The 25302-nt window shown below is 45.8% G+C and overlaps 1 protein-coding gene across 2 annotated transcripts in view; it reads left to right on the plus strand.

Moving 5' to 3' along the window:
* Positions 1–13152: 13152 nt before the first annotated feature.
* Positions 13153–25302, plus strand: part of NIPAL2 (NIPA like domain containing 2) — a 64119-nt gene continuing 51969 nt past the window's right edge. The window contains exon 1 of one of the 2 annotated variants that reach the window (XM_059672137.1): positions 13153–13405. In XM_059672137.1, coding sequence (XP_059528120.1) covers positions 13295–13405 — 111 coding nt within the window. In that variant the 5' untranslated portion in view covers positions 13153–13294. The remainder of the gene's footprint in view (positions 13406–25302) is intronic. The other variant, XM_059672136.1, reaches the window with a different exon arrangement.

A 25302-nucleotide genomic window follows, 5' to 3' on the forward strand; every position in this document is an offset into this window, starting at 1 on the left:
AACACATAAACAAAAACTCTTTGTGCTTCTCAATGATGTTGAAGATTTTGTTAAAAGAGTCCTGAGACCAAACTATTTGAAAACCACTGTCCTAGACCTTATTTGATTCCACTGTGGAAAAAATCACCAAACCCAAAATATCTATATATATAAAAGGCTAAGCGACCCTCTGACCATCCAACTGGTAATGATGTGCACTGACCACCAGGGGCCAGATGCTCAATGCAGGAGCTGCGGAGCTGCGGTGACTTGGCAGCGGCAGTTCTTGGGTGACACACCCCGGAACCAGAGAGGAGGGAGCCTGATTCTGGGGTGCATCACCCGAGAACCACCCTCTTGCAATCTGGGACCCCTCGGGGGATGTCAGAGAGCTGGTTTTAGCCCGATCCCCGCAGGCCAGGCCAGGCCAAGGGACCCCACGTGCCGGAGGGACCCAGCTCACTCCACAGATGCCCTTGAGATGCGGTGCTGCCCCAGGCATGGCCGGCCAGGGAGAGACCACAGGAGGTTGGATCTAGGGGGTGTCGGGCCCATCTCTCCCAGTCCCTCCCTACCAGCCACCTTCTAATTAATTTCCTTTCAATGTGCATGAATCCATGCACCAGGGCACTAGTAAATATATATTGGAGCTTCTGAGTCAACTAGTTGTACTGTTTAAGAAAAGCTTACTAATGGGTATGAATTGAGGATATTTGAAGCCGTTTGGTGTTTAAAAAATGAACCCTAACTGAAGAATATTTCATGTATATGTCATTTAGGCAACGATGACATAGGGCACCAAATAAGAACTTAATGTTTTCTCTCCTATTGATCTTGATTTTAAAGTGTTTGTTTTTAATTACTGTAATGTCAAGATGGGCATCATATATGAATATAACTTTTATTCATCAGTAGAAGCCACAGTTCTTTTTTTAAAAATGTTTTTATTGATTTTAGAGAGAGAGGAAGGGAAAGGGGTAGAGATAGAAATATTGATGAGAGAGCAACATGGATTGGCTGCCTCCTGCGCACTCCCTACTGGGGATTGAGCCCACAGTCAGGGCATGTTACCTGACCGGGAATTGAACCAGTAACCTCTTGATTCATGGGTCGAGGCTCAACCACTGAGCCACACTGGCGGGACTAGAAGCCACAATTCTAATCTGACAGTTTAAATGCCTCATCTACCTGAGACGTGCATCACACACGGTGCAAAATGCCTGCCACAGTGCTTCCAACATCAAGAGCTCTCCTTGATGAAATGCCAGTGCGAGAATCTGTGCCCCCGAACAGACATTATTCCGCAATGAAAGTTCGCATGAAATCAACATGACTTAATTACATTAATCATACTGAAAATCAAATTCTATGCCAATGATACATAGCATTTGGAGCTTATTTTACAAACATTAGCTAATTAATCTGCAAAACATCCCCGAGAGGCAAGACATAATGATATATGAGCTGACAACCTAATTATGTCTAATTATTCATAAGATTTTCCCCTTCCAAGTATTTTTTATTGCAGGTTCAGAGAAGTGGGCCTGCTACATGCTCAAATCAGATGTGGAAAATTGACTATCACTTATTCCAGCCAGAATTCTCTTGCTACAAAGCACCCACACTTCTTTTTTATTTTTTTTAATATTTCAAGAAAAACGATCTTAAATATAATGTAACATGTCACACTTTTTTTAGAACAGATCAACCTGTACCATTTTCCACTGGAACAACTCATAAAAAGTCTAAAACCCCCAAATGTTAATCTAGCGCTGAACTCATAGTTCTAGCTCTTGGACAACATTTACTCCTTTTTGACCCCAAGCAATTTTTATTATTATCCCAATTGCTTTGAGCAATTTTGCACTATTTTCCTCTTTTCTTCCCACAGGATCTTTTTCTGCTATAAAGATACCCACAGACACAGGCCCTATCGTCCATGAAGTTTCTTTCCTCCGGGGTTTGTAACCAGAAGGCCAGCACCGCCTGCTCTGCACTTTGTGCCGACTGCCACCCAATCTGAGCACATCCTGGTCTCCTCAGCTCTCCGAATCCCACACCCCTCATTCCACCCAAAGGTGGGCAACTCTGTTCCATCAGATCATGTCCCTGGGGCTTCTCTTCCACAGCAAGGTGGGTCTTGAAAGTAGATGCCACGTGCTTAAAACATTGCTAAAGATACATTTGTGAAGTGGAGCGTTACTATTTGTGGAAAAGAAGGTATTATACAATTACTAGTGGCCTGGTGCATGAAATTTGTGCACGGGGGGGGGGGGGGGAGGTGTCCCTCAACCCAGCCTGCACCCTCTCCAATCTGGGACCCCTCAGGGATGTCCAGCAGTCGGACATCCCTCTCGCAATCCAGAACCACTGGCTCCTAACCACTCACCTGCCTGCCTGCCTGATTGCCCCCAACTGCCCCCACCGCCAGCTTGCTCACCCCCAACTGCCCCACCCACCAGCCTGATCACCCCCAACTTCCCCATCCCTGCCGGCCTGCTCTCCCCAAACGGCCCCCCTGCCCCCGCCATCCTGCTCGCCCCCACCTACTTCCCCTGCCAGCCTGATCGCCCCCAACTGCCCCCCCTGCTGACCTGCTTGCCCCCAACTGTCCCCCCCCCCCCGCTGGCCTGATCTCCCCCAACTGCCCCTCACTGCCAGCCTGCTCACCCCCAACTGCACCCCCCTGCCGGCCTGCTCGCTCCCAACTGCCCTCCCCTCCTGGCCTGATCACCCCTAACCGCCTCTGCCTCGGCCCTGCCACCATGGCTTTGTCTGGACGTCCGGAAGGTCTCCTGGAAGGTCTCCCGGTCTAATTAGCATAGTACCCTTTTATTAGTAGAGATGCTTTAAAATGTATGGGTTATTTCAGGAATGGGAAATAAATGATAATACTTATGAAAGCTGTATTAAGGTTACCCTTAATACAGAAAAACAACAGGAAACAAAGATAAAGATAGATATATGGTTATGGATATGGATATGAATAGAGGTAGAGATAGAGACCTAGATATAGATATATAGGTATAGATAGATTTATTCTAAGGAATTGTCTCACACAATTGGGGACTGGTAAGTACAAATTCTGCAGGGTAGGCTGGTGGGCTGGAAATTCCAGCAGGAGTTGCTGTTGCAATGGTGAGTCCAAAGGCAGAATTCCCTCTTCTTGGGAGAAACCTTTGCTCTGAAGGCTTTCAACTGATTGAATGGGGTCCATCCCATTATGATGGGTAATCTACTGCACTCAAGGTCTGCTGACTTAAGTGCTATTCACATAGAAAAAAATACCTTCACAGCAGCACTGCGCTGGTGCTTGTCCAAACAACTACACACCGTAGCCCAGCCAAGTAGACACAGAAGATTAGCCTCAGAAAGGCCTACCTTGTCTGCCGAAACCGGTTTGGCTCAGTGGATAGAGCTTCGGCCTGCGGACTGAGGGGTCCCGGGTTCAATTCCAGTCAAGGGCATGTACCTGGGTTGTGGGCATATCCCCAGTAGGAGATGTGCAGGAGGCAGCTGATCGATGTTTCTCTGTCATCGATGTTTCTGACTCTCTATCTCTCTCCCTTCCTCTCTGTAAAAAATCAATAAAATATATTTTTTAAAAAAATTTTAAAAAAAAAGGCCTACCTTGTTTGAGAGGGCATTTAAGGTGACTAGTTTTCATCCTTGCAATCTTACTGGCTAACAAAGTACCTCCTATACTAAGTGTTCAGTAACCACCTACTCAGTGGTCAAGTAAGTGAATGTGGGTTGGACTTGTGTTCCCATTGCAATTGTAAATTTGAGGGACAATATTTCTCTTGCATGTGCTGTAACTGTGGCGATCACATAACCCAAGTTTTCCAGGGAAGTACTGATTTCAAATGCTCTGTCCCATCGTCACATCATGTGTCCTGATTTTTTAACTGTAGAGAATATGGTCACCAGACCGCGAACGAGTAAGTAGTTTCATGCTGAACACAGTCCTTAAATCTCAGTAAATACTTTACTGATTGAAATGGAATGTCCAGCCAGTGGACATTTTGTTTAAAATATGACAAAATACAACTGGGAGACATTATCATTTTTCTTCTCATTTATTCCTGAGACACAGAATGCAATCTGGTCCTTGTGTTTTAGATTTTCCATGTCCAGTTCTCAGGGTGTGGCCATAATGAATAGCCGGGCCAGTATGAAGTAAGGCACTCGGTAATCAAGGGCAAGTTGAAACAGTGCTGAACATTTTTTTAGTGTGTGCGAATGTGCAGGTAACGTATCCCGGGAAGGGCTTGTATAGAAACGGACGGACACGGTGCGACAAGTAAAAATCCCTGTTCATGGATGTTCTGTGCAGGTAATAAAACCTGATGATTTTAGGAGGAAGGTGGATAAATTTCTTTAAAGATAAAGGAGCACAGAATAAAATAAATAAATAAATAAAACATTAAGGACTGTCTTTTTTTTCCAACAAAAATGACTTGGGGCTTTTCTGGACTGCTGAAATTATTTCCCTACTTTATAATCTGATGTGATTTTTAAAACTGCTGTTTCGTTCCAACATGATATCTCAAAGGAGTACAAGTTATACCCCTCACTTGGAGTTTAGATGGCCTTGGCAAACATTTAGAGCTATTATAGAAAAATGAGTGATGAATTCTCTTCAAGGAAGCCAGAAAGTGCTTGAACCAAAAGCCTTCAGATATCCAGTCAAAAAATTAGCAAGATCTGGTGTCAGCTTGGGTAGAGGGAGGGAAGATAGGGAAGGGATGAAAGATGTCTTAGCTGTGGAAAGAGACTGGAATTTTGCTGATCTCGTTATGACAAAGAAATGCGGACAGAGCAGCAGCGTGGACTATTTAGTAGGGGAGGAAGGTGTTGAGTGATTCGAGTATGTTGAATTTAAGTGAAAAAGGGGATACCCTGTAAAACAGCAGGAAACACAGAATAAGAAGGCAGGTGAGACATCAGAAGCAGAGCCGAAGTTTCCAGGATCTTTAACATAAAATTTAAATAAAGTCCTAATGACTGGCCAGTTAAACCTTGCCTCCCTACATCTATCCCAGTTTCCAGGATCTTTAACATAAAATTTAAATAAAGTCCAAATGACTGGCCAGTTAAACCTTGCCTCCCTACATCTATCCCAGCACGAATGTACTTTTCCTGGACTCCAGCTGGGAGGGGCGATATGCAGGCCCCTGCAGGCCTCTGTACCTTCTGGGACATGGCATGCCTCTCTTCTCACTGGGCATGCTCTCCTTTCCCCAGCTCGACTCCCCAACAGCCCCACACACCAACTTCAACTCAAACTTCAGGTGTCCCTGCCCCTATCTGTCTCTCTCTCTCTCTCTCTCTCTCTCTCTCTCTCTCTCTCTCTCTCTCTCTCTCACACACACACACACACACACACACACACACACACACGTCAGGTTAGTTGCCTAACTTCCAGAATACTTGGTATTTAGTTCCCTCATTGCACTATGTAGTCGATTCTGCTTACGCGCCTGCCCGTCCATCTCAAGTTTAAGGTTCCCAAGGACAGGCATTGCCTCTTTCCTGCTCACTTTTATATTTGTAATCCCATTACACATAGTAGGCACTCAGCAAATGGAATGAGCAAATGAGTCCTCAGACAGGGTTGCATAGAGGCAAGATTCAAGTAGATAAAGCTCTTTGACGACTGTGAAAAGAGGATGACAGTTGATCCTGTCAAATAGTTGAGATTTGATGAGAGCTGATATTTTAAATAACGAGTTTAGAAGAGCCGTGAAAAATTAATTCTCTGTGGCATATGTGTATATTGTGCAATGGATGTTGAAGTTATGGGTTGTGTTCTGATGAAAACAGGCAAAAAAAAAAACCCAACAACAACAAAAACACACCTGCTTTTCTTTCTTTTAATCGTGTGCAAATCCAGAAGTTGCTTTTCAGAGGACGCCCATGTAACGTGGTAGAACAGCAGTGACCGGCTAGGCAGGTTTAAGAAGTCGCGTTTGGGAGATGACACGCCACACTGACCTTGGGTATGTTCACACACCGTAAAATAATTTTACCTGGCAACCCGGGCCTGTATCTGTTTCTGGATGCTGCTCTCCGGGCACCAACCTGTTCGATGGTGCAGGTGCCCACCACACCGCACCTCCTCCTGATGCTGCGCACACATTGTACCTTTCACTTTTGTTCAGGGAATTCTCTGCTCCCGACAGCCTCTCTGCTTCCCGACTTGTTTAGGTCACCCTCTTCCCTCGGGCCCAGCCCAAGGATCACAGACTTCTCAAAGCCTGTCTAGACTATGTTCAGCCTGCCAATCAGCCCTTTTGCTGGCACCTAAGATTAATATCCTTCTGCAGTTAGCACTTAGTTATCCAGTTCATACTTCATTTATACTTCTTTATGGACATGTTCTGACTCCTAAACTGGAATTAAGCCCCTCCAAGCAAGGGACAGACCTAGTTTCCCCTGTGAATTGTACATTCCTTCCTGGTACAGAGCCATGTGAGTCCTGGGCCTTCAGTAACACTTCGATGTTGATGATCATGATGATGATGGAGAAAAAACGAGGAGAGGAGGCTAAAGATAGAAAATAAATTCTATTAAAATGGTCACGAAAACCTGCAGAACAAGTTGGATTACTGCAGAGATCAAACTCCAGGCCCAAGGAAAATGGTCGCATTTGTGTCTCTGAAACTTCCGTTTGCCACATCTGTCACATCCGGATTTATAAGCCATTTCATCAACACTAAACGCAAAACGAGATGGACTCTTATTTTCTTCCTGGAGGAGCTCACCGGGATGGTTAATTTTATGGGTCAACTTGACTGGGCCCCAGGGCGCCCAGGTATTTAGTCAAACATTATTCTGGGTGTGTCTGTGAGTGTGTCCAGATGAGATTAACGTTTGAATTGGGACACCCAGTGAAGCAGATTGACCTCCCTACTGTGGGTGGGCCTCATCCAAACAGCTGAAGGTCTAAGTAGAACAAGACTGAGTAGGAGGGAACGTCTACTGCCTGATGGCTGAGCTAGATATGGACCTTTTCCTTTCTTCAAACTTGAACTAAAAAAAATGAACTCTTCTTGGGCCTCAAGCTTGCCAACTTTTGGGCTAGGAGTTATGCCATCCGTTCTCTGGTTCTCAGGACTTTAGACTAGGACTGGGGCTGCACCATCAGGTCCCCTGGATCTAGCGTGCTGACTGTAGATCATGGGACTTCTCAGTCTGAGAGAAAGAGAGAGGAAGGGGGGGGGAGAGAGAGAGAGAGAGAGAGAGAGAGAGAGAGAGAGAGAGAGAGAGAGAGAGAATGAATATACTCTATTGATTCTGTTCTTCTGGAGAACCCTGATTTACACCCACTCACATAGACTGTCTTAAATTGAGCAGCAGCGGCAATCCTGACTCCACAAACAGTGAACATGAGATCAGTAATCTAGCTCTCCATTTGAAATTTTTTGCTTTTTAAAAATGCTTCTAAGAAACACAAATGCTTGCCTACTTCACAAAGCTTTTTAAAGGAATCAAGTGAAATAACAGATGTGAGAGTGTTTGTAACTATAAACTGGAAGGGAAAGGTGTGGCCATTTGTCTAACCCTATATTTCTCACTTCAGGGCATTTTTGTTTAGCAATTAATTACATTTAAAATCGGTTGTGTCAACACCTAAAAGTAAATATTTTATTCTTAAAATTAAGATCCTTATCTAACTTCTTTCAGTACCTTCTACAGTTCAGGACCAGCCTTGTCAGTGACAAACCTATTGTGTGGTCAAATTTGAGGGTAGAGTTTGCATGCCCTCCCTCCTCCATCTGCCAAATTCTTAGTCCCTGGACAAAAATTACTCCTTTGGGCACAGTGTCATGTTACCAGAAAAGTCCATTTGGAAGACAAATAACGCAGAAGCAGATCTGCTGTGCTAGGGTGGATGCATTCCCAGATGCCTCTTTGAAAGTGGAGAGCAAAGGAATGAGACATAAGACAGGACGATTAAAGGTGAGGCAGAGGGAGAGATGCTGGTATTCTGTCTGGGGAGGACCCGGCTGGATGGGACACAGCCCTGGACAGTCCTACACCGTCAGAGGTCAGTAAAAGCAGGAGGAACAGGGTGTAGAGGGAGAGGGGCTGGGTAAGGTGAAGGAGAGAGATCTCCACCGAAGTCCAGAAAAGGTCAGTGTCCTGAAAGGGGCTGCACTAGAGTCGCATGTTGTCAGTTGAGTACGTGTGTTTGGAGCTGGCTCTGTGTTTATTTCTCCAGGCCTGAGACCAGATATCCTTATCAGCTCTCTCCTCCCTTGGCCTCTCTCACCTCCCTCGTGATCTCTCGCTAAACCCTACTGTTGTGAAGCCCACATCACTTGGACCCTGCCTTCATGTTCCACATGGGTCCCAAAGATGCAGCTCAATTCGCCGCAGGCCCTGAGGGTCACACCAGGACTGTGCTCCACCTTCTAGCCCAGTCCCACCCTCGAGGGACTCTCTCCTCCTTCCAGAATCATCTCCCTCTAGTGTGGGTGATCCCAACACGCCCTTCCCCAAAGCCTCCTGTGGCTTCAGAGTGATGTGCAAATTAATAAAACTCCTGGCTCTCCCTTAAAGCCTGTTCCTTATCTAAGGTCCTTTGTAGTAATAACTAACATTCCTATAGTGACTTCTAATCTATTGAAATATCATAGTGATATCTAATTTGTTGAAATATTTCTAATTTATTGAAACAGTATCTTTAGTCGTAATCTGGCAGGCACCCCAACACTCAGCTGAAACAGGGAAAACTCACCAATGACCTTTATTGGTCATTATTGCTGGAGCCAATAAACACATGTTATGTCTTGTGCGGGTGTCCTTTTGGCTAGCGATGGCATTATTCAACACACCTCATTTTTGTTCCTATCTCCTGCCTAAGTTTCTATGGCACTACTCTATGCGGGTTCACCACTACATTGCTATTGCTTTTGTCTGCTCAGCATTTCTTCTCCTCACCTTGGCAACTGCCCCCACCGCCCTGAATCAAGAGGGCACATGACCCAGGAGGGCCAATCCTAGTACCAATCTCTGTCCTCAGTGATTGGTGCAGAAATGGGTCACATGTCCCAAACCAGGTCAATCGGAGTTTTTCACCAGGATTTTGTCAACGAAGCTGGTGGAGGATCCCCTTAATCAACCCGTTTTGCTGTGTGATACTCTCAATCTCAGCGATCCCTATTTATTTTCTTGTCTGTGGGCCCGTGAGCCAAATGCGGCAAGGTTTAGCTCCAGGTGCGCTTCACGGGTTTCTTCATTCTCTCTGGCCCCGGGCTCGTTGGGGCACACTCTCCTCAGGATGGAGCCCGGGAGCCCAGAGCAAGCAGAAACGTGAGCTACGCTGAAGGTCTTGGCCCAGAACTATCCCATTGTTGCTCTGTCCACATCTCCGAAGCAAGCCATGCGGCCAAACCCCGTGCACTGGGGACATCAAGGCCGGGGAGCCATACCCAATGTGGCACACTCCCTTTACCTTTCCGAACCGAGGCTCTAAGTGTGGACAAAAGCGGGGCGCTATAATAAATCTAACTCAAAGCACCCTCACGGGGTGATCTGATCGCAAATTTCTAATGTGGCCGGTCATGGTGGGTGGTCATGCCCCAGGCATATAACTTCTTTAGTAAAAGGTTTCTATTTGCCTTGAGCCAGCCCTGTGCAATGTTTTTGTGCATCTAGGTTAACACACCTTCAAAATGCTTCTTTTCAAGAGCCCTAGGAGTCACTTGTACATTCTGGATGTGAATCCCTTGTCAGTCATATGTGTGACAAATGTCCTATTTGTGGTTTTTCTTTTCATACTTTATGGCCTATTGATGTATGAAAGTCCTTCATTTCATTGTAATTGCAGGTATCAATCTTCTCCTCTGTGGCTTGTAGTTTTGTTTGTTTAAGGAATCCTTCCCTATCCTGAGGTGATAGACAGGAAAAGCCAGGACTTACAGAGCACTTTCTACGTTTCCGTTTTCATCATCTCCCTTTGACAGATGATGAGTGCAAGGCACAGAGAAATTAAGCCACTTGCTCAAGGTCACACAGCAAGAAAGCAGTGGAGTCAGGATCTGAACCCAAACAGGCTCTCCTTAGCATCTGCATTTTAACAGCTGCTCAAAAGAGTTGTAGAGATCGTGTCATGCTATTCTAAAATGCTTAGAAAGTTTTGCCTTTCTCCTTAAACCATATAATCTGAAGTTGCCTTTTATATATGAAGTGAGATACCTGAATTAATCTTTACTGTAATAACGACCTTCCCCTTGGACATTCATCATTAATGAAACTAGTGTTGACTGATTCATGCTAAAGATGAATTAAAAAAAAAAACCACCCACCTAGTGTGTGGATGCTGCAAGAGGTGATCCCAGCCCAGCTGGTGTGGCTCAGTGGTTGAGCGTTGACCTATGAACCAGGTGGTCGAACTTCAATTCCTGGTCAGGCACATGCCCGAGTTGCAGGCTTGATCCCCAGTGGGGGGCGAGCAGGAGGCAGCCAATCAATGATTCGCTCTCATCATTGATGTTTCTATCTCTCCCTCTCCCTCCCTCTCTGAAATCGATTACAAAAAAATGTTTTTAAGAGGTGATCCCAGGCAAGGCGGGCGAAATGTTCTCTAAGTTCACCATGAAGTCCAGTTTTGAATGATGTGGCACCAGAATGGAATTCTTTGAATTAACTGAGGGAGTCAGAGCTCCACCTTTTCAGCGCTGAGGACAGGATGTAATCAAAGGCCTTGGCATCCTGCAAAGTGAGCAGCTTACCCCCTGAAGACACCCCAGCAAGAGGCAGAGGCCATCACAAAGTCCTGAACTGCCTCCAGCTCCGCCTACACCGCTGGGACTGAAATAGCTCACAGCGCACTGTGCTGCCTCCTTGTGAGCCGTGTGGGAAGGAACTCCGGTCACGAATTCTTTGTCCCAGCCACCCCCTCGCTGGGACAGCCGCGGCAACTGCAGTGGCACCTTGGAATGTGCAGAACCGCTCGTCACAGGCTACACACATCCCACCTATTCTGCACCAAGTCATGTCTTTCTCTAAAATTAGAGGTTTTAAAACAAATACCAAAAAACTGAAAAGGATTTTTTCAATTAAACAATGAAATGGGAATGAGCTGAGTGTAGCAGAGGATGGGGGCCAGATCATAAAGGGTCTCATAAGCCGGCTTAAGAAGTGTGAACTTTATTGCGTCAGTGGGGAGGTTTGGAAGCATTTTAAACAGAAAAGTAACATGACCCATTTATTATTTGCTTGTTAGAGGCTGTATGACTCGTTGCAATCTGGCTCGTAGGATATACGGAAGACTGGTTGTGCCAGGCTCTGCTGGGGTTTCCTGCCCACCGCCTCCTGGTTCTTCCTTGCCAGCTGAACATGCCCACGTCACTTTCCCAGCCTCCCGTGCAGGTAAAGCATACATCTGTGACCCCGTCCTGGCTCATGGGACCTGAGAGGGAAGGCGGCCGGGAGGATTCTGAAAAGGGTTTTCCTGTCTAATAAAAAGGTGCATCAGGAGAAATGCCCACCTCCTTTCTAAATGTGGTCAGGTTTGCATGTGATGCCTGGAGCTGCCGCCATGGAAAGGGACAAGGCCAATCCCTCAGGGATGGCAGAGCAGGAAGATGGAAATGATGACCTCATAGAGCCATAAATAGCCACATTCCCCTGGAGATAACAGGTGCTTGTTGTTGAAGCCACTTTTATTTGAATATTCGGTTCCTTGGATCCTAAAGCATCTCAACTGAAAGAACCATGAATAAAGGTGCCACAAATTTGTGTGGTATATAGAACATATTAAAAAGAGATACTCCCAGATATTTATCCTCCTATATAATAAAAACCTAATATGCAAAGTGTCCGACCGATCGTTCAACTGTTTGACCAGTCACCATGATGTGCACTGATCACCAGGGGGTAGACGTTCCAACCGGTAGGTTAGCTTGCTGCTGGGGTTCAGCGGATCAGGACTGGGCGAGACTGGCCGGACACACCCTGGAGCCCTCCCCTGATCCCTCCCAGGCCCCAATCAATAGTGCACCGGTTGGGTCCCCCACCTGGTCTGCGCCCTCTTGCAATCGGGACCCCTCAGGGGATGGCGGAGAGCCAGTTTCGGCCCGATCCCCGTGGGCCAGGCCGAGGGACTCCACTGATGCACAAATCTGTGGACCAGGCCTCTAGTTTGAAATAAATGAGCCTCTTGAAATTGGAAATATCTACCATATCAACTGCTCACTGAACATTTTGGGTGCTCAAGCAAGAAACCATACAACTTCTGAGACGACATGTCTTGTTCTTTTCTCTATCTGAAATTATTATTCCTCATTTTCTTCTCTCATTTGCACATTTCCCCTAAAAATCACTGGAAACGCCCTCTTCTCTTGAAGGAAGTCATGGCGGTCAACGCACATTGTATGAGAAGAATCTCAGCTTGGTGTAAACAACAAAAGATTTGCAAGTTCCAGCGTTTGGTGCAACGATATAGAATCACAAAATTCTACAGGTGAGAGAAACCTTGCAGAGAGAAGCCTTTGCAGTAGCACAGCACGGGCTGAATACAGGTAAACCCAGAACATCTGGTTAGGGCTCCTTGAGACCATTAACAGCAAGATCTCCCAGCCTGAACTCTTACGTCAGCTGCAGGCAGCTCCTCAGCAAGTCCTCCTGGTTCCCTGTGAAGGAAGCCCCATCGGGTTCCAGGCACAGGTTGGGGTCCTCCCGCTCCCACTGGGGGTCCTCTCCTTCACTGCAGGAAGCCTCTACCCAGGGCTGGCGCTGAGATTTCACCCATCCAACCTTCATCCTCGGGCTGCTTACAGTATTTGGGGAACTCGCGACTTTTCCACATGCAAACAATTTAAAAACACAAGTGAGAAGCACGACTGAGCGATAGGGAGCTGGACCTGCCAGGTGGGACTGGCGAAGGCAGCTGCTTTGGTCAGCCTGTGTCTCCCCTCCTCCCCATTCACCCCGCAAGCAAACACTGGCTCAGCGCCACCAGCAGGGCCGGGCGGGCCTTTGGCGAGGGTCTCGTCGCCGCCCTGACAGGTCCGGACCCCCTGGCCCGCGCGGTGACCAGCCCGGGCGGAGCGGCCCGCGAGGATGCGGGGCGGGCGGGGCTCCCCGCGGGCACCGGCGCGGGAGGGGGGAGGCGGGGCGGGCGGGGCGGCAGCGCACCTGCGGGGCGGGCGGGGCGGGCGGGGCGGGAGCCAGGTGGCCCGGAGCACCCGCCCGGCCGGCGGCAGCAGGAAGCGGAGGCAGCGCGGCCTCGGCGGGCGCGCCTCCAGCTCGAGCCTCGCGGAGCAGCCCCGGGAGGCGGGAGCCCGTGCCGGAGCGAGACCCGATGGCAGGCCCCGGGGGCGCCGCCCTGGACGAGCTGTCCCGGAACTTCACGTACGGGGCGCTGGGCGCCGGCAACGGCTCCCTGTCGGGCGCCTGGTACCGCAGGAACCAGGTAAGGGCCGCCGCCCGGTGCGCGCCCGCGCGGCCCCTCCTCGGCGCCCTCCCGCCAGCTCTCAGCCCGCGGTCCACGTGGACCCGCCGCCCCGATGTTTGCGCTCGCTGACGTCACTGCCCTCGGGTGGGAGAGCGGGCGGGGGCGGGGTACCCCCGGCTTCCATCCCTGGGCACCAGTCACCCCCAGTCACTGGCGGGGGGGGGGGGGGGGCGCAGGTCCGCCGCTCTGACCTGCGCACGTCATTCCTGGGCCGCTGGGTCCAGAACAGTCCGCCGCTCCTCCCGGAAGGATTCTTGGGGCGCGGGGTGAATCCTCCTCCACCCGTACCCCCCAGGATCGTGTCACAGTTAACAACAGGGACAGCCCCTGCTCAGAAGCAGGGGACGCATGAGGGCCCCCGCGCAGGTGCCCCGCGCGTGGGTTCCCAGAGCCTCTGCCGCCCCCCCTGTCCGCGCGCAGCACCGTGCCTGGGGGGGGGGGGGAAGCACTTGCCTGGTCCCCCCTGCTTTCTCACCGGCCCTTTAGGAGCACTGCCAGCCCAAACAACACCCGTTTACGCTGCAGATAAACATTTAACAACAGCCACGGGCTTGGAGCTGCCCTGTACCTTGGGGCTCGGTTTAAGGTCAGGAAAAGGGCTCCGCGGGCCCTGCTCTGGCCGCGTTTATCCTCTTTCTAGTGGGGACCAGTGATCGGAGAGGGTGGATGGCAGGCTTCCGTGTTACTTTGTTCCGGTTCTTTAACAAATCCGTGGGCCCTTTTATTTTACCACAATATAGTCACAAAATATTTGTTGCTGCTGGTCTAAAAAGCAGGGTTTTTTAAAACCAATAAGCAAATGTCTAGGATCCTTTTATGCGTAAAAAGCGTTTTGAATGTCGGCTTCTTGAAATGTTGAAATGTCATTTTCAAAAATTTAACACAAGATTATTTATGTAAAGACAAAGTAAGCATGTGCACCGTAGCTTTCCACAGAGGGGAGAGCGTTGCTTTAAGTCTTACCACAAAATATACTCAAACAGGAAAAATGTGGGGCCCCAGCGCCTCTTGATTACTGTATGTAACCTATTCCCTGTCTTTCTCCTTCTCACAGGAGTTAGAAAGTGGCTTTCTATGGGGAGTTCTTTGAGCATATGTTATGTTATGCTAAAGCTAGTAGATGTTATGAGTGTGTTACAAAGTGCTTATGCGAGAAGCACTCCCAGTAAGAGTTTAGGAATGGCTTTTTCTCTTTTGGTAAAGAAATTGGAGTGTTAAGTACCTGTGAGCTACCACGGCATCATCCAAAACAGGAGACACCATTGTTTTCACGGTGGAAACGGCTGTCATTAGTTTTCCTTTATTTAATGTTTCCTGGAATTCAAGACTGTCTTGGCTTTCTGACGCCTGACTACAGATGACCATGTGACATAAATGTGAGGGCTTGGTTTGCAACTCTTGACTTGCCTTTGACGATATATTTATACAGGTTAGAAAGGCTATATCCAAAGTATGCTAATTGAAATGACTCAGCTGACATTTAAACTATAGCTAGTTTGAGGTAAGACCATATCCCATTATTGTGCAAATTTAGGCTGTCTTATAAGACTGTCATAGTTTACCCTTTCAGTAATTGCACTTGTTTTTAAGCAAAAGTAAAAATTGATTTCTTTATTCATTTGGCCAACATTTTATTGAATGCCTCTAGTGCTGGCCAGGCCAATAAAAGTAAAATGAAGTTTAATTTTTCTTTTCTTTCTTTCTTTTTTTTTTGACCTGACTAAAAATAGAAGGCTGAAAATGAGGGTGGCTGAAGAAAAACAAAATGTGAAATAAAACTTTAGGACTCCCACACTCAAAATTAGCCTTGGTTACTGGAAAGCCAGCGTTTAATCAGTTTTATCACAACTTAAATATTTGGACAGTGTCTGTTGACTGATAGCCCCGCTCTCTGCGTCTCTCCAGTGATAACCATCAGATCTGATTAATTAACCTCACTCCTAGAAAAAGACCAACTCCCCTGAAACAAGTTTCTGTAAGAGATGAATAGTTAACAGTGGCCTCCTAGAATCAGTGTTGTCTCTGGGGATGATTTGAGTACTTAAAGGAGGAAACCTCAAAGCAAGCAGAAAGTAGTAGTAGGGGAAAAGTAGTTGTGGGGAAGATGTTTTGAGGAGCCAGGGAAGTGAGGCCTGGCTATAAAGTGTGGATGCAGTAGAGTTCTACAAAGATATTTTATTTATGTCTGAGCCACAAGTTTTCAGTATAAAAGGACAGTGTTTCTAAAATGGTTACTGCACTCCCTGCTTTGTACAAAGCACTGTAAGGATATTCAGCATACAGTAGTCTCCCTCCATCCTGTGGGGCTATGTTCCAGGACCCCCAGTGAATGCCTCAAACCACAGATAGTACCGAATCCTTGATATACGATGTTTTTTCCTCTACATACATGCCTGTGATAAAGTTTAATTTATAAACTAAACACAGAGATAAACAGTAACATAGCAGAATAGAACAATTGTATCAATACACTTTGGCATTAAAAGTTATGTGATTGTGGTCACTTTCTCAAAATATCTTATTGTAACTACCCCTTACTTGAAATAAATGGCGTGGTGTCACAGGTTCGGGCAATCCCTTGCTGAAGTCTTCCTAGAGCAGTGGTTCTCAACTTTGGCTGCACATTAGAATCACCTGGGAATCTTTTTAAAATCCTGATTTCTGGGCCTCACCCTCCAGAACCCCATAACAAAGAAAAAGAATTTCCCGAGGATAAGGCCCAGAAATCAGGATTTAAAAAAGATTCCCAGGTGATTCCAATGTGCAGCCAAGGCTGAGAACCACTGTTTAGCAACACTTGGCCCTCTTTCCCACGTGGTAACTGTGAGCTGGAGTTGACAGTTTAGAACAGCTGTGCTCCCCATTTAAGCCTCTATCTTTGCTCTCATCCTATTGGCCCTGTAGGCAATTTGCAGCCAGTGTTAGAGACTGTTGTCTATTCTTCGCTGTTGACTGGCTGAGTGTTCTTGGGCAAGTCACTCTGAGCTTCACTTTCTTTCCCTGTAAAACTAGGTTTGAAATAGTTCTCCAGGCTCCAAATGCTAAACCGCCCTAGCTGGTTTGGCTCAGTGGGTAGAGCATCAGCCTGCGGACTGTAGGGTCCTGGGCTTGATTCTGGTCAAGGGCACATGCCTTGGTTGCAGGCTTGATCTCCAGCCCTGGTCAGGGTGCATGCAGGAGGCAACCAGTTGATGTGTCTCTCTCATCCTTGATGTCTCTCTCTCTCTCTCTCTCTCTCTCTCTCTATCTCTATCTCTATCTCTCTCTCTCTCTATCTCTATCTCTATCTCTTCCTCCCTCTCCCTTCCTCTCTGAAATCAATAAAAATATATTTTAAAAAATAAAATAAAAAATTAAATGCCAAATCAACAAGGTTTTAGAGCGGATAGAAGAATGTGGGAAATAATGTGAAGGAGTGTTGCTACTGGTTCTTTAAGTTTATGCATAGCATATTGCTAAATATATAAATTCACAGGAACACTGTCAAAAGGTTCATGCTGCATAGGGTGAATGGAAATTCAGAATTTTTGATGTCCTGTATTTGAACTTTTGATTTTCAATGTCTTGAATTGTTAAAGTCAACATATTTCAAGGAAAACTGATACAACTTGGCAGGGAAGAGGCAGAGCAAAGAGACTGACATTTGCTATGCATTTACTATGTGACCCTTTATAGCTATTATCTCATTGGAGCCCCCAGCAACCTGGTAAGGTATATATTATCCTCACTGCTCATGTCAGGAAACTTGCGTTAAATAACTTGCCTCAAGTTCTTACAGCAAGTAGGTTTAACTGCAAAGCTATTTTTATTCCATGCCTGAAGGCCATTGCTTAGAAACTACAGCTTGAAAAGAATGTGGTGGTGAGAGTAAATGGGGGAGGCGGGGAGTGAATATGGCTTTTCACAATGTTCTAAAAAAAAAAACGGTGTTAGTTTCATATCGCCCCTTTATTGATTTTGCTTTCCCTCCATCTATCTCTTTTCTGCTGGTAGCTGCATCTTACTGTCTCTTAAAGAAAGAAAAGTGCCAAAACTTACAAATAATCGAAGGGCCAGGTACAGGTTGCTGAACCTCTCCATTTCCTTCCCAAGAAAAATCCCTTTTTTGGTTTTCTTTTAATTTTGATTATTATTATTATTTTTTTTGCCTTCCTGATGTATATAGCGTGCACATCCCCTTTACCCAATATTCTGTGAGATATGTGTATAAGGCAGCAAGAAGAGGGAAGAAAGAAACGGATTACCTCAAAGCAACTCTGTCAGAGCTTTTGTAATAATAATGAGAACCCCGTGGTTCTTGTTAGAGGAATGGAGTTTTAATGCGCGTGTGGGGTTTGGCAGACCAGGTGTTTGCATTTAAATCGACCTGCTATCCTCTTTATGGCTTGGTTCATACGAACTAGTGTGAATATCGGCATTGATGCAATCAGAAAAATTGAGGCTAGGGGCAACTTTGCCAGTTCATGGGTTTACAAGACTCAGTTTCCTCATAAATCATGTTTACAAGAAAAACAAAGGGAGAGAATGAATGGAGAGAGAACCTGTAGATTAAAATGGACCGAACCGACCCATTTGTAATTTTTTGAGGTACCGCCATACAGCTTTCCACGGTGGCTGCAGCAATCTGCATTCCCACCAGCAGTGCACGAGGGTTCTCTTAGTGATTCCACTTCTGGAATCCGAAGAAACCTGAAGCGCTAATTTGAAAGGATATACCCACCCCTACGTTCATTGTGGATTATTTACAATAGCCAAGATTTGGAAGCAGCCCAAGTGCCCATCAGTAAATGAGTGGTTAAAAAAGTTGTACATTTACAAATTGGACTACTACTTAGCCATAAAAAAAGAGGACATTTTGCCTTTCATGATTGCATGAGTGAGAGTATTATAATACCTGGAGAGTATTATGCTAAGTGAAGTAAGCCAGTCAGAGAAAGACAAGTACCATATGATTTCACTTATATGTGGAATCTAATGAACAAAATAAACTAACAAAATAGGAACAGACTCACAGATACAGAGAACAGACTGACAGCTGTCAGAAGGGTGTGGGTAGGGGGGCTGGCTGATAAAAGGGAAAGGATTAAGCAACAAACAAACACTTCATAGACAGAAAACTGTGTGGTGATTAACCAGAGGGGAAGAGGGGTAGGAAGAGGTAGGAGAAGTAAAGAAGGGATAAATGGTGATGGAAGGAAACTTGACTTTTGGTGGTGAACACACAATACAACATACAGATGATGTAGTATAGAATTGTACGCCTGAGACCTATATAATTTTATTAACCAATGTCACCCCAATAAATTCAATTTAAAAATAATAACTAACTAAATAAAAATATATTAAAAAATAAAACAAATGAACTAAAATAGACCTAACAGTTCAATCAGAAAAAAAGACAACCTTCAATTGCAGTATTTCGGGATGCAGACTTGGGTGATAGAACTATAAGGAAAAGCAATGGAGCGATGGCCATAAAGTCAGGCCAGTGGTTCCTTTAAGGAAGGGAGAGGATGTGATGAGATGGGGCCAAGGGAGGGCCTTGGATGGATGCCCAATTCCTGTTTCTTGATCTGGATAGTGTTATAAGGGTGTTTGCCTTATAACAATTCCTCTATATCATTCTCCTTGCAGTTGTCTGTATCTATTCTACAATAATGTTAGCCTTGCTATGACTGTTCAGCTCACATGTTTTATCCAGATCGTGTGGGAAATGCTATGCCGTATTTATTTTATTTGCTTATGAGAATTATTTAAATAATTTCTGTTTTAAATGTTGGCGATGGTTCAAATTGGCATTTGAGAGCTTACCATGGCAAGGATGACATTCCCCCAAGATATCCTTTTTGTTCTTGTCTTCTGCAGTTTTCAAAGCTCAGTCTTTGTACTGGATGTGTTAGCAAGTTTCTTCATTTCCCCTACTTGTAGCTTTCTCTACTGAAATTACAATGATAATAACACTACATACCTATAGAGATGGTGTAGGAATAAAATAAGAGGATGTATGTCAAATACTTAGCAAAGTGCTATGCACACAGAGAGCACTCAATAAGCACTAGCTACTAGTAATAGAATGCAGTCCACCTAGATTATAAGAAATGTCATAAAATGTGTAGTACTTCTAATAATTAGTAATTGGTCTTAGCTCATTACAAGTGGACATAAGAGAAAATGTATCCGTTATTTGATGAGATGTTGCTTTCTTGAATCTAAAATCACTGCTTTCTCTATACCTCATACCTTTCTCACTCCCTTTGATATTTGCCTCCCCTTCACTCTTCAGATGTATTCACATTCCAGAACACTTCCTAATTAATTTTCTAATTGGAAAACGTGTCTTGAAATACTAAAGCAAGGGTTCTCCACTTGCCTTTTACCACTTTCCAGGCCTCTGGGTTGGGGATATGAGAACAGCTGACAGATATTTTGGTGGCATTAGTGGGATCGCATCTTCAGACACCAACTGTAGTTCAGCCCACCAGTACGACCAGCACCCCTAGCCTGGGAAGGTTCATACAGTGTTAGTATTAAGACTTTGCTGCCATTTATTTTAGCTTGGGGTTTTTTTTGTTTTTTTTTTCTGAAAGTCCAACATTCCTCTATTCAGTTTATACCTTTTTTGTTTGTTTTGTTTTTGTTAATCCTCACCTGAGGATATTTTTTTCCATTGCTTTTTCAGAGAGAGGAAGGGAAGGAGAAAGAGAGACAGAGAGAGAGATCTATGTGAGAGAGAGACATCAATTGGTTGCCTCCTACACACACTCTGACTAGGCCAGGGAATGAGCCTGCCACCCAGGTATGTGTCCTTGACTGAAAGGGAAACCACAACCCTTTGGTACACAGGCCAGTGCCCTACCACTGAGCCACACCGGCCAGGGCCAGTTTATACCTTTTATAACCCGCCCCCACCGCCCCTGTGTTCTGTCCGACAGACTTACATTTTACCCAGTCTATCCTGAGTCATGAGAGTGTCGTAATTGCCTGGGGACTGGCAGCTAACACTCCACTGCCCCTCCACCTAACTCTCACCATGTGCACACCTGTGAGGCGTTTGCCTCACCTTGTCACATCCCTGGAACTTTGGTCACTCCCAGCACGGCTGACATATGGTTAGTTATGCACTCCGCACCTCACTGACGATTGTGTTTGTCCTGGCATGACTCCTCAGAGACCCGCCCTGGCCTGGCAGGCCGTAAAGAGCTCTGCCCAAAATGAGCGTCCTGCTGCCTGCCTGCAGACACACTGGTGTCTTAAATCACCTGCTCTGCACCTCACAAATTGTTTCTTCTTTCCATAACTTGGACCACCGGCCTTCCTTCTTTAGCTTGCAGTGGGAGCCCATCTTTCTTCCGGCCTTTGTACTTGGCTTCCCTACCAAGAATGCTTTGTAAGTTAAGAGGCTTAATTTGCAAGTCACAGAAAACCCAACATTTAACATTAACTGGCTTAAATAATCAAAGAGATTCATCCATTTGGATGACATAAAAGGCCAGGAGAAACACGGGTTCACATAAGCCTTGATTCAGAGGCTTTAACAGTTTCTCATTCTCCTCCTCAACCTTTGTTCCTCGGAGTTGTGGATCCCGTGTTTAGGAGGCTTGCTGCTCTACCCTACATTTTCCAGAAGAGAAAGCTCAACTTTCTCAACCTCCTTGGGCTTTAGCCTGACTACACGAGGTTAGGTCCACGTCCTTTCCTGTACCAGTCACCACGGCTACACTTACCTAGACTTACTGGGCTTGGTGCCCCAAAGAACACGGGAACCCTGGGGAAGGGCTGATGAAAGGGTCCTGTAACCAAAAGAAAGCGATACCACGTGGCCCTAATGCAGAGCCCACCAGTGGGCTGCATTCCTCCTCCCCTGGATGAATGTCTTCTCGGGCAACTCTCAGGTGAACACCCCTCCCAACTCACCTGTGACCTTCCCTCCGTATCCTGTCTCACAGGAGCAACCCCTGAAATGCAGCTCCGTGTTTAGCCTCCCTTGTCCTTGTGAGGGGACGTGAGCCATAATCTCCTTCAAAACATATAGGATCAAGTTCTAAAACATTTTTGCTAGCATCATCTCTAAGCAGTGACTTATAAAAGAACTTCTAGAAAGGCCTGTCTTTCCTACTGATGTCCAAGTCAGAGGGATTCGGCTGGCAAAGGCAGTGTCCCTGCCTCAGTCCCTGTCTTGCCTCTACCCGACTAGCAATTTTTCACCATCAACAACCACCTCTGTAATAGGCAGGAATCTTTTAAGACATAGTGGATTTAGGAAAAAAGGGATGGTATGTGAGGGCAATGCTGTATCGAGTCCTAGAAGCCATTTAGCGTTGCCAATATCTCATTGAAGTCCAAGGAGAACCTGTGAATTCTGGGGGGTTCTTTATTACTTTAGGCCAGCGGTTCTCAACCTGTGGGTCGCGACCCCTTTGGGGGTCGAACGACCCTTTCACAGGGGTCGCCTTAGACCATCGGAAAACACATACATAATTACATATTGTTTTTGTGATTAATCACTATGCTTTAATTATGTTCAATTTGTAACAGTGAAATTGGGGGTCACCACAACATGAAGAACTGTATTAAGGGGTCGCGGTATTAGGAAGGTTGAGAACCACTGCTTTAGGCTCTGGACTTGCAGAGCTCTGAATGTTCCAGGGCTGTTTGGAAGATAGATGCACTGTGTTCCCTTTTGTCACAGCCCACATGAAGCTTGATCAGCTCATTGACAATAAGGACCTGAATGCAACCAACATTCCACTCGATACAAATCATAAGCAGAGAGCCCTTCTCCACAGAGCAGTGTTGGGAAGTGATGTCAAAGAAATCAGAACACATGGACTGTGTCCTCAAAATGTAGCTACATAATGTGGGAGAGAGAGAAATAGAGAGGGGTGGGGGAGGGGGAAGAATGCTTTAGAAATACTTGAAAAACAATTGAAAGACTGGCGTGAAGCTGCCCTCTTATACGACCTGATGGGCACTTTATGGTAAGCGCCCAGGCCTGACATGGCCGTACAGTTCTGTAATTGTAAGGAAGAGAGCCAAAGAAGAGGAGGAAATGTTGGCATTTACCTTTGGATATGGCAGCCCGAGTCACAGCAGCAGAGAAACGTGTGGTTCTTTGTGACCACACATGTAGACCATTTTATTATTCTTGTGAAACACACATGCAGACCCAAGTCACAGCCGCCACTCCTAAGTCCTGTGGGTGTCATATGTAGCTTGGCCTTGGAGTGTGCTGGGATGTGGCTGCTGGATCAGTAGGATGTGAGACTTTAGCCAGGAAAGGGGGGCTTGGGGAGAGGAGGGTCATCTTGGCTATAAAGACTGGCCCTTTAGAGGCAACGCAGAGCCCAAGTAACAATGCCCAAGAGGTGCAGGCAACTTGAACTGGAACCCGGCCTTGCTGTCAGGAAGATCTGGTCTGGTGGGCGGGGAGGGCCACGGGAGCCTGGCAGAGGTCTATCAGTGAGTGGCAATGCCATGGTCCCTCCCCCAGACTGAGGCAGAAGCTCTCCCGGCGGCTGGGGCCTGACATGGACAATAGAGTTCAGTCTCCAGGGGGATGGATCTGGCAAAATATAGCCAGAGATCAAGGCAGGCATTGCTTTCAAGGGGGACATGTGCTGCAGAAACCCAGACAGGTGTGGGCAAAGACTGGTAACTAAGCCAGCTCACAAGTTTCCAGCTTGAGGGTAGGAAGCCTCTTCTAAACCCCGGGCTGGCCCTGCAGCAGGCAGCCCGCCATCTGCTTCTTTGGAAACAAAAGCTTACAGATTTTTAAAATTATTATGATGACTATGTTCTTACAAAATGTGAAAGTCAGGGGAGCTTATATTGATCTGAATGCAAACAACAGTGTTCAGGATGTCTGTCCTTGTTACAAAGATCCCCTTTCCATTATATGGGATTGATGTGTTTTGTGATAGAACCAAGTTTAAGACTTCCTTAACTGATATCTCACCTTTCTTGACTATTGTTGCTCTCCTTTTAACAAAGTGTTAAAGCCCCCAAAGGATGTGTTATTAAAGGTATTACTTTTCCCATAAATTTGTTCTGAAACAAAATTTCTCGAGAGCAAAACCCTAATGGCTTCTTAGAAAGCTCGGTAAGGCTTCTCCTCAGTGGAGTTCAGTTTTTAAAAATAATGAATGTACAATTATGTAAGTAAATGTGTTCCAGAGTAAAAGAAAAAAAAAATCTAATAGTTCTTAATTGTATTGGAAGGCAATATGTTGGGCTTTTTTTAAACCTAGGTTTTAAGGTTTATAAAAAAACGGCATGGAACAGTAGCATCAATATGCTGTGTTATGTAACCCTGGCCTTCTTTGCTGGCTTTAAATCACCAGATTTGGATTCAGTGTCATGAGACAGTCTCAGGAGAGAAAGGCAATAACCTTACTGTTGTCTGTGTTTATGGATTTGTGTGTGGGGGTATGTGTGTGTTTAACTCAGGCACAGACAACAGTACATATTGTGATTTCCAAAGGCAAAGGAAGTTGAAGAGGGTGAAAATGGGGGGAATAAATGGTGATGGAAGGAGACTTGACTTGGGGTGATGGACACATAATACAACATACAGATGATGTATTATAGAGTGGTACACCTAAAACCGACACAATTTTATTCACTAATGTCACCCCAATAAATTAAGTAAAAATAAAACAAAGGAGCCAACCACAAGAAGGACAATGAAAAAACAACAAAACAACCAACAAAAACAACAACAGAGAGAGAACAACATCAAGGAGAAAAATGCCTTAGCACTTGACTGCAAAGTGGGAAGACACAACTGTCAGAAGTATTAAAATCTTGCACCTATAAAAATGTTTGAAAACTATGTCACACGGGCACCATCATAGGAATTCATAGATGGATGCTGTGTTGAGCATCTCAAAAGAAAGGGCTAGATTCCAGCTTCCTGAATATCTCCAGAGGAATATTTTATGGCACGAACTCCAGAGTCTGCAGGCAAAACAGTGAGCTAGCTGTTCCCTGTGCTGGGAATGCTCTCCCCCCCTCTTCCCGTAGTGGCTTCTTCCTGGTGCTCCTATCTGAGCTACATGCTGTCTTCACAGACGCCTTCTTGCACCCTCTATGACATTACTGTATGCTCGTCTTCCAGTTTTTACTAGATGTATTTTCTTGTTCATTTGTTGCTGATCTGTCTCCAAGGAATGTAAACTACTTGAGAGCAGAGTCTGTCAAACTTGTTCTCTGCCGTATCCCCATAGTTCAGCCGTGGGCAAACTACGGCCCACAGGCCGGATCCGGCCCGTTTGAAATGAATAAAACTAAAAAAAAAAAAAAGACTGTACCCTTTTATGTAATGATGTTTACTTTGAATTTATATTAGTTCACACAAACACTCCATCCATGCTTTTGTTCCGGCCCTCCGGTCCAGTTTAAGAACCCATTGTGGCCCTCGAGTCATAAAGTTTGCCCACCCCTGCCATAGTTGGAACTCATAGTTGTAGTAGGTACTCAATAACTATTCCTTGACTAGATGGATGGGTGGGTGGGTGGATGGATAGATGGATGAACAGATGAATTACTTTACATAAGTAAATAATTAAAAACGAAAGGCAACAACCTTGCAGCATACAATAAGCAAGATAAATTAAAAATCTGTTTGCCTGGCCGGTGTTGCTCAGTGGTTGAGCAGTTGGCCTATGAACCAGGAGATCAGGAGGACATAGTTTGATTCCTAGTCAGGGCACATGCTCGGACTGGGGGCTCAATCCCCATTGGGGGCCTGCAGCAGGCAGCCAGTCAATGATTCTCTCTCATCATTGATGTTTTTTTATCTCTCTCCCTCTTCCTCTCTGAAATCAATAAAAATATATATACATATATATTTTAAA

Source organism: Myotis daubentonii, chromosome 17 (genome assembly GCF_963259705.1).
Source record: "Myotis daubentonii chromosome 17, mMyoDau2.1, whole genome shotgun sequence".
In the NCBI taxonomy this organism is placed as follows: domain Eukaryota; kingdom Metazoa; phylum Chordata; class Mammalia; order Chiroptera; family Vespertilionidae; genus Myotis; species Myotis daubentonii.